Raw genomic sequence first — 21,477 nt, 5'->3', positions numbered from 1 at the left:
ATACCTCATTTATATTTTATATTTCATGTACTATGAAATTCCTAAACAACTAGAATGACTTTGTATTAAGCACCGTGGTTTTGATCTTTTAATTTATTCAAGCAATTTTTATTTTATTATTCAACCGTAACTTATGACAACATACAATTATTGAGAATACTATAAATTTGAGAATTCCCTATAATAGATCTTTGAATGTTCACTAACAAATATAAAATTATTACCACTAGGTAGTGAAAAGAAAAATGCCACCTTAATTACCTTCTGGATTAATTAATTGGACAAAAAATTATACGACTTTTACCAGCTATTGAAAACCATTTAAGTCAAAACTCAAACCCACATTAGAAGAGAGAATAAGATGAAACTAACATGCTATTGAAAACCATTCAAGTCAAAAAGTATCCTACTGGATTTATAATGTAATACCTACAATGGATCAAAATACTAGGTGTTCGTTCTTCTGCGACAAGGTTTCAAACCCGTGTCCATGAGTCTAGCGTGCTGCGCTCACCAGAGCCCTTGGGGATATAATGCAAGAGAAGTGGCGACTCTTACTGAAATGATGCAACCATATCTTTGAAGTGAGCAAGGAGAACGTCAACTGTCATGGCTTGATGATCAGGTTTGTCTCTCACTCGAACACTCACCTAGAATCATTTTCACATATAGAAGACCAGATTTTTCAGCAAAAATAAAAGCAGTAAAACTTGGCTACAAGATTTAAAATGAGAAGACAAGAAATCATATGGAGGAAATGCATGAACCCAGGAAACTGACAACCAGAAACATCACTAAGCAGAATATTTGGAATGAGAACCAAAAGTTGATGTGCACCCCCATCAAATCAGCAAAATAAGATATATATTTTTTTCCAAACAAATCAATCACCAGCTCAGCAGAAACACCTTGCCTAGTAAAGTCAGAATTATCCAGCCATAGGTGATCTGATTGGCTACTAAATCTATCAAATAGTTTTGAGATTCTCAAAGCTCCTTCATGTGAATGTTATAATGGGACTGATCTTTTGGTGGGAAATATTCAGTTTGCAACTACTTTCAATTGTTTAGCTGCTACTGAAGACACCATCTAGGTGACATCATAAGAGAATTTGTTCCTAAAACATCTCTGTTACCAGGGCTACTGTAAGAGAATTTGTCAATGAACCTCCACAAATCATGCTGGAAGCCCTTTTCTTTCTAGTTCTTCAAACGGGGTGGGATAGAGACAAATCAGTAATTAGTAGAAAGTTTAGCATAAGATACATCTTTGTCAATAATAGGAGTTGGAAGAAGAGGAACAAGAAGAAATCAAACAAGTGAGCCACAAAATATCTCGATCAATACAAAACAGTACATACAAGAAGTTTATTATCAGCCAGAACCTTTTCTTGACAAAGATTATTTCAGAACCTTAGAGAGCTGATGGAGCTGGATCAAAGTGATACGGAATTTTTTCTTAGTTTGTTCAGTTGCACATTTTAAAAAGAAATATAGCAATGCATGCTGTGGGGATAAAGCAGTGAAGGTTGGGGGGAAATAAAATACCTGCCCACTAGTGGCTTCAGCTTCTCCAACAACCAGAATATAGTTATATTGTGCCACTTGAGCCTCTCGTACCTGCATATACATTAAAAGCCACAAGCAATTGTTTAACAGACCAACAAAAGGTTTCAACTTGAGATTGAACTTGTATTGCTTGAGAGAAAAATTTATCAAATCATTAAGTGTGTAGCTTCAAAAACTGAAAGCATTACATAATACCATTTTCAATCATGTGCTCTTCAGAGTACAAGAGCAGATATATGAAAGATTTCAGGTTTTACCAATTATTTTGTGGACGGATGTTACATCCTCTTTTCCTATTTTTCAGTCCACTAATTAATTTGTCTGGTTGCTTTATGAAGCCAGATGTTGCTCAACTAATTCAAGAAAATGTCAGTCCTTTTTTTACTTGATAAATAGACTGCCTTTCTCTTGAATTTGTTTAAGCAACATCTGGCTTCAAGAGAATGGCAATCTATGCCAATCCTTTGTATGTTGGTATCCAGTCACAAAGTAGGTAACCATAATTGACATATGTTGATATATTAATACAACCTCAACAGAATGGCGTACAAACCATAATGGTTACAGTTAGAAGGATTTAATCTCTTATGCCATGGACTAAATGGTAAAATGACCTAAACTATGTCACACTGCATAGATGAGTTTTCACAAGGATATAGGTTGATCAACTTTAATGGAAAAATTGATAAATTTGTTCATTGCTGAAATGAACATAAATCTGTAGGGCACTATGACCTTTTCCCCATGACCAAGTATATGATCATATTGACCATCCTAATGATTTCAATAGTGCTCTGCACAGATTGGTGAACGAGAGGTTAAGTGACAAAACTGGTGGACCCTTATTGATCATAACTTGCCAGATCTTATGGAGTACCTATTACAAATGGACCTATTACAAATGATCCTTCTGTAAAATAAACTTCCCAGAAAACAGAGAAACTCCATGTACTTGGTCCTTGGACCTAAATGTTACTGTATACTAATAATGAGATCATATAGGAAAAATGCTAGTGACCCTCATAATGCAAACCAATCATGCATTTTACATGACAAACTACAATAAGAATCTAACCTTTTTCTGGATTGTCCTGTCACTTGTATCAACATCAACGTAATAACCAGCATCATGTATCTGCTCCCGGAGCTGAATAAAAGAAGAGCAACAGGATAAAGCAATTTTCATAATGGATTAAGTACACAAAAAATTATTCACGAAAGGATATTTGGTAAATAAACTCAGCATATTTATATTTTATCAATCGGCAATTGACTTTTTTATATTACGTCCCTTTTTTGCCTTGACGTACCCCTATTGAAACGCATCCCTATTGCAACGCATGACATGGGTGAAGGTGTTTCACGCGGTGGATTCTTCAAAATAGACTTAAATCAACAAAAAAAACACGTGACCTTATTAAAAAAACTATATGTGCCCTTCAGGATACATACGCAGTGATCATGAGTTGTTGGGGCTCCAACAGTCCTCGACAACATACAACTCTTTATCTTCCTGTCGAGGAAGTTGGCAAGATATGGGAGCTGAGCCAAAAAGCTACCCTTCCCTATCAACTGTCCAACTTCTCTACTCAGCATCTTCAATAATACATGTATGCAGGTTCTACCAACTCTGTGATTCATAGCACTTCACAATCACTCTTCATGATTTGAAGACAACACCAACAGTGCAATTGTAGATGCCAACAAAAAAACCCTATAATTTTTTTCTCAAAATCTGTAACTGCACAATTTACAGCACTTCAAAATCCTGCTTCATGCTTTGAAGCCAACACCAACAGTGCAATTGCAGATGCCAACACAAAATCCTATATTGTGTTTTTTACCCCTCAAAAAGTCTATCTGTACAACCATGTTACTGTGGTTGAGAAACTACATACATCCAGCCTACTTATTAACTAACAAATTGAAGTTTAAATCTACAAGTATCAACAATAAATTTCTATTGATGTACTTATGTTGTTCCTTCTTGGTACTTTTAATTAGTAAAGCAACATACCTAGTTATTAAAAAAAAGAAAAAAAGGCATCAACTAATGACACTACTTACTGTAAAGAACGAATAGAAATAAGAGAAGAAAAACTAAAGCTAACTACCATGAGTACACTTTGAGTCGAATAAAAAGAATGAGACATACCCAACAGTAATAACATTACACGAAAATAAAAAATATCTAAGGAATATCATCCAATCAGATGCACAGACAGGATTTAGAGAAGGGAGTCTTTTAATAGTTAAACCATTAATACATCAATAGGATAAAGTACGTAAATGTAACTAACCTTAAGTGCATATGACTGCGATTTATCGGAAACAGGGCAGACCATAGCTTGACGTGGACTAAGCCAGAAAGGCCATTTCCCTTTGAAATGCTCCAAAAGAATAGCGAACATACGCTCAACTGACCCAAGGATCGCTCTATGTATCATAACTGGTCTCTCTCTCTTACTTTCATCTTCTGCTGAGTATGATAGGTTGAAACGTTGAGGGAGTTGGAAATCAAGCTGAAAAACACAGCATTCAGATGATACTTCCAACATGGTACAAAAGAACATGCAGAAAAACTTTTAAGGAAGGTGAATTTCAAAGGTAAAGAATGATAGTGTTTGTGAAAATGAACCAAGGAGAATAAGAACAAATATGACCTGCAATGTCGCACACTGGAATTTCCTCTTCATTGCATCAGAAACACTTATATCAATTTTTGGGCCATAAAATGCTCCGTCTCCTTCATTGATCTAATTGAATGGGATTCTTTAAGTAAAAGGCATGATAAAAGCAATTAAGAAAACGAAATAACCAAAAAAACACTGATACATGGGGACTACCTCAAATTTTTTTCCATATATAAACAGGAAAATTGCAAGAGGGGAAACCCCCAACCCTCACTTTTTCTGTCAGGTAACGCGAAAAAGATACTCCCTACATCTCATTTTATATGAAAACATTTGATTGTGCAAGGAGTCTAAGATATTAGCTTAAATAGTATTAACGTAAACACAAGTTAAATTAGAATTCCTAATAGTAGAAATGTAGAATGGTGCCAGTATTAAGAGATCTGACGTAATTTTTAAATGAAGATTTTCTAAAAAAGAAAATGATGAAGTGATTCGACACATAAATTGGGATGAATAAAAATAAAAGCACCAAAAATAGGAGTAAAAGCATTGTTTTTTAATCAGCAAAAAGGGAGTACAGTCATTATAGATGTAGCCCGACAGTCTGACAACTTTACATTTTAAAATCCAACAAAATTGGTAGCAAACCTCCCAGGGCTTCCCATGCTCGTTCAATGCTTCAGAAAGAGCAGCTTCAGCCTTTACCCAAGTTTCTATGTCTCCGAGATATTTTTCAGGCCTCTGCAAGTCAGAAATATGTGTTGGTATACATGGAAAGAGAATGTACGCATGTGGAAAATGTGAAAAACATTCACAACATAAATGTTCCATACTAAGGGTGTATCTGTAATGACTATTAAAATAATAAATGCATGTAGTATCAATATCAGCTGAGATCGCGTATAACGAATTTGAAGGATAATGGAATAGATAAAGTAGTACCGTTGATAACTTCAGGTCAAAAGTGAAACCAAATATCTTATACACATAGCTGATGAACTCTAAGACACCCTGGACTTCATCCTTAATCTGCAACATGAAGAACTTAGGTTAAACTAGTTTCCAAATAATGTTATATGTTAACTGCACATAATCATAAATCTTAACAAACCTGTGACTCTCTGCAAAAGATGTGTGCATCATCCTGCAAAGTAATAGGGTTATAAAAAGAGGTTGTTTTAGCACACCAGAGCTATTAAGATGTTTTGTAGAAAAAGATTCTACAGGTGGAAGTTCCTTGGCAATAGACTATCCCAGATATGAAAAAACAAATAAATATAACCGCCAATTGAACAATGTGAAAAACAAAATGGAATTAAAGGACCTAAGAGCCTATAGGTTGCTTCTTATGCAGGAAGAAACATGGAAAATTCATATCAAACAAATAACTAATGCTCCTTGAGGAAAACACTAGTATGATCATCCATAAAAGATGAAAAGGAAACAAAAAAGGTGATACCTGCTGAAATCTCCTGACACGTGTTAAGCCAGTAAGTGCACCACTGGCCTCATTCCTGTGCAGAACCCCAAAGTCAGCCAGACGAAGTGGTAGCTCTGCATTGTTGGACAGATGGTTAATGTGTTGCTTGCAGTGGCAATGGCATCAATGAGATAGATAGAGGCACTATAAAGACGAAACTAAATTCAGGTATGGTGCAGCAGACTGCTAAAGGCTGGTACTAATAATGAGAAGATCTTGGATTTTATGAAAAGACTATTTGCAGTGAACATGTTGCATGTCAAACAATCTTCCTTTTAGATAACAAATCTCCATCAAATTTCATCCCTCAACAAGGTGCACTGCGTTGAGCTTCTTCGTAATTTACCAACTGATGTTAGAATAATACCAACAACAACAATATACCTGGTGTAATCCCACAACTGGGGTATAGAGAGGGTAGAGTGTACGCAGACCTTACCTCTACCTCGTGGAGGTAGAGAGGTTGTTTTCAAAAGACCCTATTACCACTAACATTTCGTCGTCAAGTGTCCTTAATGTTTTATTGATCAAGTAATAAAATTTTATAAATAAGGGAAGGAAAACATCCGCATACAAGAAGTATACAAAGTGTCCGCTATGTTATCAAAAGACCCTAGTACCACTAACATTTCGTCTTCAAGTGTCCTCTATGTTTTATTGATCAAGTAATAAAATTTTATAAATAAGGGAAGGAAAACATCCACATACAAGAAGTATACAAGTGTCCTCTATGTTATCATAAAAATCTCATATCATGCATGATTAGTTTCAAGAAATTGCATGCAAGACCAATACTACAACTAAAGCGTGCAAGTAAAGCAAGAAAAAAGGAAAGTAACTGCTGGGTGGAGCAAAGTAACTATTGGAAAATCTCACCCCTGTAGGAGCGAACCCTGTGATCAAATATTAAACAATGACCTGGGCAGTTCATTGGCTTCAACCCAAATTCTTGCTTTTCAATCTGCAGGTCAAAGAAGCAAGAACCATTTTACTTAGGAAAGCATCTAGCTGAAATTAGCGGCCAGAGGCACCACTTCTTACAAGACAAGATACTATAACCCTAGCTAGAAAAAGTGCAAATTTTAATGTGAACAGCATTGTCCAACAAAAAGAAAGTAAGACTAAAAACAACATAAATCTAGCTTGTTTTTCAGAACTAAATATCTCAAATATCTGGCATTTCTATCCTAGTTGAATAACCTGCAAGTCAATTTATGAGGAAATCTGATTGTATCTTTTTATTTCTTTTTGGTGTAAATTGAATGAGTAAATGATTAGGAACTCCAATTACAGTTCTTGGAAGCTTTTGTATATGCTAGTCTTGGGGCTCCTCCTTTTCTTTCCTTTTTCCTGTTCTCTTTTGGATGTAATGACAGCACTTTCTTAGTGCTGATTTTGACATCAATAATATTAACCCTTCAGAAAAGAACATGCATACTAGAAATTTCGTGAAACATGAAACATAAAGAACATAATGTTTAAGCTTATCCAGAACAAATATCTTAAATCAGCTTTAAATATAAGTTTTAGTTTGGAAACCACATTTATAACAACGTATTTCACAGTCATATGTCTTAATCCTGTACCGATTCATCTTTTGACTAAACTGCTCACTAAGTTGGGACCAATAAATGCAAATTTATTTTAATAAATTCGCGGAAGTGTCCTTTCACCTTGCAAATACTTCTCCATCTTATAGCACTTAAATTGATCCATCATACGCTGACAAAATATCTGGAGGCTTTACCCCTGTTTTCTTTTTTAATAAGTAATTTTCCCCTCATTTCTTCATATTATAACTATGATTCCAAATTTCACTGATAGGAACCCTTCTCCAAAATCCTTCCCCAAAAAATAAGGATGCCTATTCTTTCTCTTATATGAGTGTTTTTCATGACCGAGAAATTTGTTTGGAGCCAACCCTCTGATATGAGTGTTAGTAGGATTATTTAACTCCAATTACTTGACCAGAACCGAACTTCAGAGTTATATGCTGTTCATAAATTTTACGACTGATTTGTATAAATAAGGGAATTGCTTCTCTTGCGGGAAATAATTACTCCTTTCAAAAATGTAATAGCCACCCGGAGAGTGCAATGACTGAGTAAGGCAATCATCTGCAGTATGCATCTCCGTACACTATCTACATTTGAAAAGGACTTCCTTTACATTGCATCTTTACAACAAAGTCTAAGAGAGATATACGTATGTGCTTCGAGTTACAACAATTTTCCTTTTTTGCCTTTATAAAAAAATACTCCAGGCAGCTGATAAGCTCAAGTGTGGACACCAGAAAGGAGTTTATACAGTCAAGGAAGGGTATCAACAATTGTGCTCTAGAAACTCTGTGATAGATAACTGGCCCTGGAAACTCATTTGGAGGACCAAGCTACCACCTAAGGTAGTTTTTTTCACCTAGACAGCTCTATATGAGGCATGTCTCACCCAAGACAACAAAAAAAAAAGAAAAATCCAGTTCCCAAACAGATGCTATATGTGCAAAAAAGAGGCTGAAACCCCCAGACACCTTCTTCTTCATTGTGAGGTGGCCTCAGAATTATGGAGCATGTTTTTTTGTCTCTCTGGCATCAATTGGACCACACCCCTCACAGTTAAGGATGCATATGAGAGTTGGAGCCTATGGAAAGTTGACAAAGCCATCAAGAAGATCTGGATTATGATACTTGCTTGTATTTTTTGGTGTATTTGGTTAGAGAGGAACAAGAGATGTTTTGATGGAGAGTCAATTGCTTTAGGCATTTTGAAGAGTAGGTGCATTGCAAATTTGTTTAGTTGGTCCAACTTGTATCCTGTTGTTAATGCAGAACAACTTAAATAGTTTGTATAGTTAGCCAAAGATTTTTTTGTAAGTTCAAATGCCATATCTTGTAAATCTTGCATCTTCTTGATGCTGTTATTAATACCACTTATCTTATAAAAAAAAAAAATACTCCTAGAAGAATCTATATTCCAGAAATTAGAGGTTTTAAGAAAATGAAAAACTAATTCAGATACACCATAATTAATATCAGAGCTGCTTATTAGTGCAGTCAAATTTACCTCAAACACAAACATGTTCTCCTTATAATTTGCAGCATGACCAGAAGTTTCCCATAACTGCATATTGTACATATTTGGACTCCAAACCTGCATGAATCATGTATCAAGAAAAGCACTCATAAACAGAATAGCACATAATTCTCTTGATTGTTTTTTATCCATGAACCAGGAAAGGTAACAGGGTTAAGCTTCAATGGTTCAATTTGCAGCATGACCAGAAGTTTCCCATAACTGCATATTGTACATATTTGGACTCCAAACCTGCACGGATCATGTATCAAGACAAGCACTCATAAACAGAATAGCACATAATTCTCTTGATTGTTTTTTATACCTGAACCAGGAAAGGTAACAGGGTTAAGCTTCAATGGTTCAACCTTTTGTCCTTGATAATATAGATCAATATATGGATTTTTGGGAGTCGCTAGGGAGATGTTGTAATTAACTGTATGGATATTCCCAGCAGTCTTTTGTATCTTTTGGTGTTGGTACCTTCTTGGTACTTAGTCAATAAACCTTTATCTTATTTAAAAAAAAAATGGTTCAACCTTTTGCCTGAGGAGTGAGAGCAAGGGATAAAGAGAAAAAGCAGAGAAAATTCATAGTCCAAGACGAAAAAAGAGGAGGACGAGTTAGACATAATATCTAATCATAAGAAGCAGACACCACATGAATTGTTGCATCGACACGGGACGCAGGTCAGACACAACTTCCCTTTCTGTTTGATTTAATCTCTTTAGTACATGTGTGTTCTCTGATTACAAGTCTCCCTTGATCGAGTAAGGGGTGTCTGATGTTGAGACAGCAACTACACCTAATCTTTGACAAGAATATTGGAGTCAGTTAACAAGATTTTAAATGGTGCCATCTTTACTTAGCCAACTTAGCCAGATTAATCTCGTTCAAGCTAAAGTTGACTCTTTAATTTGGAAAAGGGATGCCAAGGGTCTATTCAAGGTTAGAACATGCTAGAAGCAATTAAGGAATCCAACTGGTAGCTGCCATCTGGTGGATCATCTGGAAAGAAAGGAACACAAGAATTTTTTAGAGCAAAAAGAAATTTGTTATCAGCATTAACAACAGATGCATTTCTGTGATGTTTATTGGGAGACCATGATAGACTTTTTGAGCTCATTACACAACTTGTAATGAGCCTTTTCTATGTATACTTTGCAGCAGTTTGCTGCTCTTTAATACAAAACTTTCACCAATCAAAGAAAATAAATTAAGGTCCAACACACTGCCAAAACTTCCAATCACCCACCTTAGGAACACTGTAAAATAGAGAATACAAAGTTGAACTCAAAAAACAACCATCATTCTTACTCAAAGTCTAATTGAAGAAGAAAAGAACCTGGTTTGATGAATAAAGGAATTGGATCCACCTTTATAGTACCCCTAATTAGTCTTTTTCTTTCCTCAAAGTTACAATGTTCTCTTTCGGTCTATGACTGTTCTGCTCATTCACTGAATTTGTTCCGTGCTACAGGCTGCTTTTATCCTACATCTCTCATTTATATTTTATCCCTGCACAATAGACTTATTTCCCATATATTTTATTTGGTACTTAATGCTATTTAGGATGCAGAACTAAGAATTATGGGACTCTTGCACCCTTTTAATTTTGCACTTTATAGCTATAGATACTTCTGCAAAACTAATCCTCCAGCTTCATATCCTTTTGAACTTGGTAACTTTGTATTATATCACAAAACAGTTACATGGGTCGTACTGTAACCTTATATACAAGTGTACTCCTGATTTCACTTCTCTACGTCTAAATTGAGTCTAACACATCAATAATAGAGACAGTGTCATTACTAAAAGGGTGTATCTGTGTCATTTCCCTCTTCATCTTAAAAGTATAGTGTCTTTGTGTTCATGATTACGTCTCCATATCCTTGCTATTTTGATCTAGTCTAAGGACGTAATTGATTGTCAATGAAGAATTTTAAGGCACCACATGCTGATCTCTTTCGACAAGAGGGCAAGAAGGATTTAGTCCCACTAAATAATGAGGAGTGCACTATCCATATCAAATGAAATCAAGAAACAAATGTTGTTTTAGAAAGCAGACAGTTTCGGCAATTGTCCAGGCTGAACTCCAACCAGTCAATAGTCCCAGCAGTTCAAACTAAACTTACATTGGTTCCACTGTGGTTCAAATAGTCCTTCCAACTAATAAATTTAAGCACAAAGCTAGTTACCTCCTCATAGCCTCTCTTCCAATACTGACTCCGTATGAACTCCAGCAATTTGTTGCAAATTCGAGCACCATGTGGAAGAAAGAAACAACTTCCAGGGCTGGAATGCACAATTCACATTTAAATATTATGAAATATTTCACCTAAATGGGAATTACAAGGCACACCTTCTTACATTTTTTTTATAACAAGGTAAAATAATTTGAAGGCATACCTTAATGGATGAAAGAAGAAAAGCTCCTGCTTCTTAGTCAGCTCTCTGTGATCGTATTTCTTTGCTTCCTCCAGCATCGCTAGATATTCCTATAACAGAAATTATTTTACTAAAAAGTCCTCACTGGAAGCAGTACTTTGACCTTCTCTCAGGAGTCAGGATAACAGAAATACTCTACCTTTTGCTTTTACTGATAAATAAAATATTATTTCATTAATTCATCAAGCTAGCACCCAAATAACGTACAATGACACGTGGGCTACGCTTCATCTCCTACCAAACTCACTAAACAAAGATACTTTTAAACGTAATTGTAATGCAATCACAACTCACAAGAAGTGACGCCAGATACACATTGATGGATTCAGCTTTGCAACATCAGATACTTTTAAAAAGAATAAAGCAATTCCAAAGATTATCACCCTGAAATAATTGAGAGCTAAACCATCTCAAACAATATAAGGGATTATTTCCTCTTTATTCTCTATCCATTTCCTCCATTGAAGGCAGGGCAGATATCAAGCATATGAAAATTAAGTGGTCTACAGTTTCATCGTCCATTTTTAGTAAACAAATTTTATAATTCTTTTTGTACTGGTTATTACAGAAAGGCATAGTGGCAGATGAAGTTAAATGCAGAAACGACGTAGCCAGCTTTTGAAAGTCACCTTTAACTGTTTCTTATCTGGATAAGATATTCCATAAACTCTTTGCAAGCTTTCTCGGTCCTTGTCTCCCCTCCAATATGCTGATGAAGCCTAGAATCATTAAATTGATCAGAAAAGAGAAAATCAAATCAACACACATAAGCAGACTCCTTCTAGAACATACGCAACAACGTACCTTTGTACAAGCTAGTGCTTTAACAAAAGATGTATTTGGTATATGCGGACCACGGCATAGATCAACCAAGGGACCACATCTATATACAGTGATTGTTTTGTCTTCAGGTAAATCTCTAATGATTTCAACCTAATTAAAATATAGGGGAAAATAAATTAAGATGTGAGATCACAGGAGAGAACATTTCCTGAAAATTGTTGCACAAAGAAAAGCCTGGAAGGATCAGGACTGCAAGATCACAGCAATTTAACCTTAAACCTATTATCAGAGAACATATCAAGAGCTTGTTGCCGTGAAACTTCAATGCGTTCAAAAGGCTGTTTCTCCTGAGAAATCAAGGGAAGTTAGTCGCATGCTGGAAATAATGCAGGAAAAAAATAAACAGCATACTGCAGCAACAGGAAAGAGCATTGTAGCCATTGCTAATCAGAAAAGAGAAGATAAACTAATGAGGTGCTAATTGAGTGATGATATAGATCTTTAACAGTGCCTATTATTCTTATATCTCTATCTTACACTTTGGTACAATCTTATGGTTGCATCGCTGATGAGGTATGTATGTAGGATCATAGAAGGAAGAAGATTCATCTGCCGTAAGAGAGCATATACAAAAAAGATACACATAATTGGTTGGGTGCAGCTGTGTCCACCACAGTATAAATAGTGATCCTGTTCTGGTGAATGTTCTATAAAAGGGTTGTAGACATCCGAACAATTAACTTAACTAAAGAATTGCTCTTAGTTCAGCAATCAGCACACAGACGGTTCTGTTTTGAATTTACTTGACAAAAGACTAGCACAAAACATATCAAATTTGTTGAAATGCACTTTCCTTTTTACCAACTTCCTAACCATATAGCACAGAAAGTAAAATCTTTCACTAAGTTTATAATCACATGGAAGTCATCAATCAAAAAAAATCACATCAGAGTAACGAGAAACATAATACTCAACCAAAAACATTCAATCCCTTTTTTACAATCAATCAGAACATAGAAACTCCAAAAGACAGAACTGTGGAAGTATAAAATTCAAGAGGCAACAAGCAATTAACGTTATGGTCATTAGATCAAGGCAACTCTGACAGATAAAAGAGTAATACCAACACAGCTTTTGCTGCCTCTGCCTCAATCCCTTTAAAATGATCCTCATTTAACCCCAGATCACCGTAAAAGGCATCGTAATAGAAACCCTGCAGAGGCAGTTTAGTCATGTCATAACAGATTGGAAGCAATATGAACTGAGTAAAGAATAAACTATAATAAGAGAAAGAGAGGAGGGAGCAGGTAGTGGAATAATGTTATCTTATTTAGTGTTTTTGAGAATAACAATGTTATCTAAATTTGCCTAACTCATTTCAAGGAATATGGATTTCTTAAGAAGTTAGTTCATCAATAATATGTTAGGCTCAAATGATGAAATGCCACACTAAATGATAGTACTGAGGACAGTTCCTTGGGTTTTTTTTCTTAGGATGGCTCTTTCAACCGGAAAATCAACATAGGTTATGCCTGAAGTTAATGCAGCAACTACAGATACTAAAGGTGGGATGTAGAATCGTCCCAAGGTATTTACCAGGAGATCAGCTATCAAATAGAGCGGTTAAGCAATAAGTGCCAACCAAAGTTGAATTATTTTTCGGAAACTACTTATGCTTATCATCAACTTGCTAGCTATTTTCACTTTAATCAATTCATACGGAAGAAATGCAATAATTCTGCCAAAACTCCATCAGCCATGCAAGATAAGAAAAGGTTTCATAACATGATGTAGACCCCAAAACTAATCAATCAACTATGCCACAAAGTCATCAACTATACGAATCCTCCTCCATCTTGCTCTGTTTGGGCCCATTTCATTCCAATACTAGATAATTTTGTCTCAGATTTCAGAAAACTTCTAAACTGTGAGGGACCGTTTGGTAGAGTGTATAAAAACAATGCTAAATAGAGTGTCTTAGTAATGCTTGTATTAGCAATGCATGTATTAGTTATGCTTCCATTAATTATACACATATTATTTGAATGCATTGTTTGGTTTGATGCATTAAAAATAGCATGCATTGCATAAAAGAAATTATTTACAAAGATACCCTCCACTATTATGGTGGAAAAGATGTAAAAAAGGTTTTGAGGGGCAATTGGGTCTTTTAGCATGTTAATGCATGCATTAAAACCATTGCATTGCTAATACCTAGAAATTCATGGTATTAGCAATGCACACCTTAATACACAATAGAGTGTATGACTAATGCTTATTAGTTATACATAGGTTGAAAAAGAGTACCAAACAAGGTACTAATAATACCCAAAGCTAATACATGCATTATTTTTCCTACTACACTCTACCAAACGACCCCTAAAATAAACTTCAGTATTTAAAGATTAGGCAAAAGCGATACCTCTCCTCTTGTTGTACAAGGTCCAATACACAATTTGCAGCCATATTTCCTCTCCAATGACTAAGAAAACCACCAAAAACACATCAAAACTTAATAAAGAGCATAGCAAGTACTCTATTAAAAACATTTTCCAAAAATCAAAACTTGATGAAGACATAACCACAATGTGGTAGACAAAGGGCTAAAACCTCGCCAAGAATGTGCGCACTCGAGTGCCAAAACGTATCGCGACCCTCGTCACTGTCAAAAGTGAAGAGCTCGAGCTTACAGTCACTTTCCAATGGCCTCAACAAATCCCAAAGCACCCCATTCACCTTTGCTATCAAAGCATTGGAACCCAAGCTCTTCGATATCTCCTTCGCTATATCCAAAGGCGTTGTATTCCATTTCTTCCCCTCCTTCACAGTTCCATTCGGTAACTCAATCCTAATTTAACATAATCATAACTGTGAGAAATATATACGAAAAATATTATTGAATTGTGTATCTAAATAGTTACATTGAGACCCTATTTATAGACACTACATTGGAATCCTTTTCCAACTAGGATTCCTATTCTTATTCCTATTCCTATTCCTATTCTTATTTCTATTCTAAGTAGGAAATACTTATTTCTATTCTAACACTCCCCCTCAAGCTGGTGCATACAAATCATATGTACCTAGCTTGTTACAGATGTAATTAATACGAGGACATGTGAGGGACTTGGTGAAGATATCTGCAAGCTGATCATTTGACTTCACAAATTTCGTAACAATATCTCCCGAGAGTATCTTTTCTCTGACAAAGTGACAGTCAATCTCAATGTGCTTAGTCCTTTCATGAAACACTGGATTTGATGCGATATGAAGAGCCGCTTGATTATCACACACAAGTTCCATCTTATCAACTTTGCCAAATTTTAGTTCTCCCAGCAACTGTTTGATCCAAACTAGCTCACAAGTTGCTGTCGCCATTGCTCGATATTCTGATTCTGCACTAGATCGAGCAACCACATTCTGTTTCTTGCTCTTTCACGACACCAAATTACCTCCTACTAAAACACAATATCCGGATGTCGAACGTCTGTCAGAGGGTGATCCTGCCCAATCAGCGTCTGTATATCCAATGATATGCTCATGGCCTTGATCCTCAAAGAGTAGTCCTTTACCGGGAGCTGACTTTATATATCGCAGAATACGAACAACTGCTTCCCAATGACTATCACAAGGGGAAGTCATAAACTGACTTACAACACTCACAGGAAAAGAGATGTCAGGTCTAGTCACTGTGAGATAATTCAACTTTCCAACAAGTCGTCTATACCTTTCAGGATTACTAAGTGGCTCCCCCTGTCCTGGAAGAAGTTTAACATTCGGATCCATAGGAGTGTCAACAGGTCTACATCCCATCATCCCTGTCTCCTCAAGAATGTCTAAGGCATACTTGCGCTGAGAAATAACAATACCTGATCTAGACTGAGCAACCTCAATACCTAGAAAATACTTCAATCTGCCAAGGTCTTTAGTTTGGAAGTGCTTAAAGAGATGTTGTTTCAAATCGGTGATACCATCTTGATCATTACCGGTGATAACAATATCATCAACGTAAACAACCAAATAGATACATCGACTTGGTGCAGAATGCCGATAAAACACAGAGTGATCAGCTCCACTACGAGTCATGCCAAACTCCTGAATTACTGTGCTGAACTTCCCGAACCAAGCTCGAGGAGACTGTTTTAGACCATAGAGTGACCTGCGCAATCGACATACAAGGCTACTAGACTCCCCCTGAGCAACAAAACCAGGTGGTTGCTCCATATAGACTTCTTCCTCAAGATCACCATGCAGTAAAGCATTCTTAATGTCCAACTGATGAAGAGGCCAATGACGAACGGCAGCCATAGATAGAAAAAGACGAACAGATGCAATTTTAGCCACAGGAGCGAAAGTGTCACTATAATCTAGCCCAAATATCTGAGTATACCCTTTGGCAACAAGGCGAGCCTTAAGTCGATCAACCTGACCGTCTGGACCAATTTTGACTGCATAAACCCAACGACAACCAACAGTAGATTTACCTGCAGGAAGGGAGACAAGCTCCCAAGTACCACTCTTATGTAAAGCAGACATCTCATCAACCATAGCCTGCCTCCATCCAGAATGAGAAAGTGCTTCACCTGTAGTCTTAGGAATGGAAATAGAGGACAAAGACGACACAAATGCATAATGGGGTGATGATAGACGATGATAACTTAAGAAGGTATAATGTGGGTTAGTATTTCGAGTGGATCGTATACCTTTTTGAAGTGCAAGCGGTTGGCTAGGAGGAGGCAAGTCCGCAGTAGGAGCAGGGTCTGGCGCATGACATGAATCATCTGGGACTAGGGTTGGACGTGGACGGCGATGATAAGTTAGTAGTGGTGGCACTACAACTGGAGATGTAGAAGTAACCGTAGATTCCACAAAGGTTGGCACAGGTAAAATCTGAGGTATGGGTAAGACCATAGAGACATCAGGATGATCAGAAGATGTATAGTAAGGCTGAGACTCAAAAAATGTAACATCAGCAGACATAAGGTATCGATGAAGATCATGTGAATAACAACGATACCCTTTTTGGACTCGAGAGTAACCAAGAAAGACACATTTGAGGGCACGAGGAGCTAATTTATCTTTTCCTGGGGCTAAGTTATGAACGAAGCATGTGCTCCCAAAGACACGAGGAGGGATAGGATAGAGATGTGACTGAGGAAACAGTATGGAATGGGGAACCTGATTCTGAATAGAAGAAGAGGGCATTCTATTTATCAAATAACAAGACGTAAGAACTGCATCTCCCCAAAAACGCAATGGAACATTGGATTCAAGGAGAAGAGTACGAGCGGTCTCAATAAGATGCCGATTTTTTCTTTCAGCTACACCATTTTGTTGAGGGGTGTATGGACAAGTAGTCTGGTGAATAATGCCTTGGTGAGTCATAAACTCCCGAAATTGGGAGGATAAGTATTCTAAGGCATTATCACTACGAAAAGTACGAATAGAAACACCAAACTGATTTTGTATTTCAGCAAAGAAACTTTTGAAAATAGAAAATAACTCAGAACGATCTTTCATTAAGAAAACCCAAGTACATTTTGAATAATCATCAATGAAACTAACAAAATAACGAAATCCTAAGGTGGAACTGACTCTACTAGGACCCCAAATATCAGAATGAACTAATGAAAAAATAGACTCTGAACGACCCTCAGTACTACGAGAAAACGTAGCACGAGTGTGTTTCCCAAGTTGACACGACTCACAATCTAATGTGGATAAACTAGACAAACTAGGCACCATCTTTTGCAGTTTGGATAGACTCGGATGTCCCAAACGTTTGTGAATTAAATCTGGGGAATCTGTAACGGAGCATGCTGCTAAGGAATTTGAAGAGGTAAGATAGTAAAGGCCTTGTGATTCATGTCCTGTTCCAATCATCTGTCCCGTACTGCGGTCCTGCATGAGAAAAAAATCATCGAAAAAAGTTATGCTACAATGTAGGGCTTTCGTCAAACGACTAACAGATGCTAGATTAAAAGGAGAACCAGGGACATAAAGAACAGAGTCTAGGGTGACAGAAGATAGGGGTTTGGCTTTTCCAACCCCTTTTGGTTTGGTTTGGATCCCATTGGCTAAAGTAATAGCTGGAAGAGATTGTGAATAAACAATATCGGATAAAAGTGATTTATTACCAGAGATATGATCAGAAGCCCCAGAGTCCATGACCCATGTTCCAAGAGTACTAGATTGCGACACACAAGCAAAAGAATTACCCGCAACAGAGACATCAGGTTGTGCAACCGAAACTACTTGTGGAGACGTTTGCTTATTTGCACGATACTGAAGGAACTCATCATATTCTGTCTGAGCAATATGAGCATTATTGGATGGTTGATTAGGTTGAACACCATATGCTACTGGTGGAGATGTCTGTTTACTTGCGCGATTTCGAAGGAACTCATTATATTCCTTTAGAACAATAGGATCATAACTGGGTGGTGGACCATGCAAAATATAACATATATCACGAGTGTGTCCAGGCTTATGACAATGACTACACTTGGATCGAGGTTTCCCAAAACGCCCTCCTCCTCGCCGATTCTCCATAGATTGATATGTACGCTTTTCAAAGGTTTGAGATGCAAGAATAGATGAGTCAACAGTGGGTGATGAAACTACCTTGTGACTGGGAGGTGCCGCAAGACGAAGGAGACGAGAGAATAATTCATCGATTGTAGGAACTGTAGGGCTAGCTAAAATCTGATCACGTACAGAATCATGATCAGGAGGAAGTCCAGCAAGAGTAAGAACTAGAAACAATGTTTGTCTGTGTTCTTGTTGTTTTTCCACATTCGTAGTAACTGGCATTAATGTGTCAAATTCCTCCATGACTGCCTGTACCTGTCCTAAGTAAGTAGACATATCGGATTCTTGTTTCTTTAAGTTGGTCAATCGAGATATCACATCATAGAATCGAGATATGTCATTAGTGTATAAAGCACGAGCCTTTTCCCAAACTGTATAACACGTCTGGAATGGGCGAAACAAGGGCATCAACTTGAAATCAATAGAACGCCCTAGGAGACTACATAATTGAGCATCTACTTTCTCCCATTGTGCTTTGGCTTTTGCATCTTCCTCACTAGTCTTTGCCTTTACATCTACCTCATAAGCCTTGTTCGTTAAGTGATCTTGGACACCTTGACCCTTGCACCACAACTCAACCGAGGAAGCCCAAGATAAATAGTTTGAACTTCCCAATAAAAGTTCTGAAGTGATTATAGGGCTAGAACTTCCAATCCCCATATTTTTGGAACCAAAAACATCACACCCAAAAGACATTATGCTAAATTTGTCTCGAAAAATTCAAATCTCGAAGAAAAGTCGCCGGAAACTGCCTGGAAATAGCTGGAACTCTAATTCCGGCGATCGGATCTGGTCAAAAACAGTATGGGCCTGGTCGGATTGGCTGGACGACCCCAACTGTCAAAAAAATCTCAAAAAAATATGATCAGAAAAGCCCTCACGCGCCGGCGCGTGAGACAGATCTCGCCGGAAACTGCCACCTCCGATAGGCGCGTGAGAGCGCGTGGGGTGGTGTTTTCCGGTGGTTTTGGCTGGGGTTTGGTCGCGGGGGCTTTCCGAGCCTCGTGGTGGTGTTGGTTTTCGCACAACACCCACAGAAAGAAAAAAGTATAACAAAATCAGACCCAACAGTCACCGGAAATTGACATAGACATACGGTGACTTGTTTGTTCTCACCAATGCTCTGATACCATGTGAGAAATATATACGAAAAATATTATTGAATTGTGTATCTAAATAGTTACATTGAGACCCTATTTATAGACACTACATTGGAATCCTTTTCCAACTAGGATTCCTATTCTTATTCCTATTCCTATTCCTATTCTTATTTCTATTCTAAGTAGGAAATACTTATTTCTATTCTAACAATAACCAACATTCAAAAATTTTAACTAAAAAAAAAAAAAACTAAATATTCCCTCCGTCCAAAAAGGAATGGCAATGTTCAAAGCACTAATCTTTTGTGTATTTACAAACATACTTAACATTTTTTAACTAAAATTTGCATATTTAAAAAATATGTAAAACTACTATAAATCACAACTTTATAGTTAAAAACTATTTATTTTTTTTATAGAATATGAAGAGATCATACTCGAGGCAAGTTTTTGTGCGAGTCTGCAACTAGCAATAAAGTCATACTTAAAACTAATTTTAAAATAAAAGTTAACTACAAATGAATACCATAAATCACTTCTTTGTAATCAAAAACATTTAAGGGGTCATTTGGTAGAATGTATAAAAATAATGTTAAATAGAGTATATTAGTAATGCTTGCATTAGCAATGCATGTATTAGTTATGCTTGCATTACTTATACATAGATTATTTTTATGCATTGTTTAGTTTGATGTATCAAAAATAGAATGTATTGCATTAAAAAAATTATTTACAAAGATACCCTTCACTAGGTGGAAAAGATATAAAAAAAGATATTGAGGGGCAATTGGGTTTTCAATTGAGTTAATGCATGCATTAAAACTGTTGCATTGTTAATACCTAGAAATCTATGATATTAGCAATACACACCTTAATACACAATAGAATGTATAACTTAGGCAAGCATTAGTTATACATAGGTTGGAAAAGAGTAGCAAACAAGGTACTAGTAATACACAAGGCTAATATATGCATTATTTTGTTTAATACACTCTACCAAACGACCCATCCTTTTAAATTACTTTTTTGGGTGAGTTACAACATGGTTTCCTATTTTTTTAAAACAAAGTTTACATCTTTAACACATACAAAACATACTATAAATCACAACCTTTTACAGTAAAATTAATTGAGAAATTCTCGACAGAACAATCAAACTCAAGTCATTTATTTTTAAGCAAAGTGGTAATATAATAGAATAGATTATACAATTTGAGAAATAATTAGAGTTTACTTGATAGGATCAGGGGAGAGTGAAAGGCGCTGAAGGCGTTGCTGGTTTTGGATAGATACGAAGAGTGCGATACGCCTAGGAACAACAATTTCTAGATAATTTTCGTCTCTGGGGTAGGCAGTACCCATTGGAGGTTCTGCTGGCGGAGATGAGAAGAAGCGGCGGCGGAGTTAAAAGAGTTTAGACGGCAGAAGACGGCGGTTTTATACTGATTGCGGGAGCCAGACGTCGTCGTTTGAAAGCTTCGATTGGGTTGACTCAAAATTTATAGTTATTGAAAGTGTGGGGACTGTTGCGTGGTGAACAAGGGCGACTCTTGTGATTTGGTAGGGTTTTTTCTAAAAAAAAATGTTAATTGGAATGAAAGTCGTATACTCATAAATAATATATTTTTGATGCTACTATATTAGATTAGAAAATAATTACAAATATTAAATCTGAATTAATCGACTTATATAATATAATAAGTAATATTAAAATAATTTTAAATTATATATTTAAAGTGATGAATTTAAAAAAAAAAGTTAAAATAGAAAATTATGATTTCAGAATGAAAATAATATCAACA

The 21,477-nt window shown here is 36.4% G+C and overlaps 1 protein-coding gene across 1 annotated transcript; it reads right to left on the bottom strand.

The window, feature by feature from the left end:
* Positions 1–291: 291 nt before the first annotated feature.
* Positions 292–21,167, bottom strand: LOC125826514 (threonine--tRNA ligase, mitochondrial 1-like). Its single transcript, XM_049505866.1, has 20 exons — positions 20,910–21,167; positions 14,595–14,832; positions 14,407–14,466; positions 13,108–13,197; positions 12,257–12,331; positions 12,006–12,134; positions 11,831–11,920; positions 11,163–11,251; positions 10,952–11,048; positions 8,745–8,831; positions 6,561–6,645; positions 5,664–5,758; positions 5,316–5,348; positions 5,147–5,233; positions 4,853–4,945; positions 4,232–4,324; positions 3,869–4,090; positions 2,644–2,715; positions 1,548–1,619; positions 292–650 (listed from the first exon to the last, which is right to left on the bottom strand). The coding sequence occupies exons 1-20, from the start codon at positions 21,035–21,037 to the stop codon at positions 555–557; spliced, it is 2,031 nt and encodes a 676-aa protein (XP_049361823.1). The 5' UTR covers positions 21,038–21,167; the 3' UTR covers positions 292–554.
* Positions 21,168–21,477: the final 310 nt, after the last annotated feature.

Source organism: Solanum verrucosum, unplaced genomic scaffold (assembly GCF_900185275.1).
Source record: "Solanum verrucosum unplaced genomic scaffold, falcon-dt-bn FXZP01000060.1, whole genome shotgun sequence".
NCBI classification, from domain to species: Eukaryota; Viridiplantae; Streptophyta; class Magnoliopsida; order Solanales; family Solanaceae; genus Solanum; species Solanum verrucosum.
The sequence above is the reverse complement of the archived record's forward strand: the minus strand, read 5'-3'. Positions and strand labels throughout refer to the sequence as shown.

Excerpts from the sequence above, each read along its gene's own strand:
- LOC125826514 (XM_049505866.1), bottom strand. The coding sequence starts at position 21,037 with ATGGGTACTGCCTACCCCAGAGACGAAAATTATCTAGAAATTGTTGTT. Across the intron at positions 14,467-14,594 it reads GTGCGCACATTCTTGGCGAG|TCATTGGAGAGGAAATATGG; the intron begins GTTTTAGCCCTT and ends TGGTTTTCTTAG. Across the intron at positions 12,332-13,107 it reads AGGCAGCAAAAGCTGTGTTG|GAGAAACAGCCTTTTGAACG; the intron begins GTATTACTCTTT and ends TTGATTTCTCAG.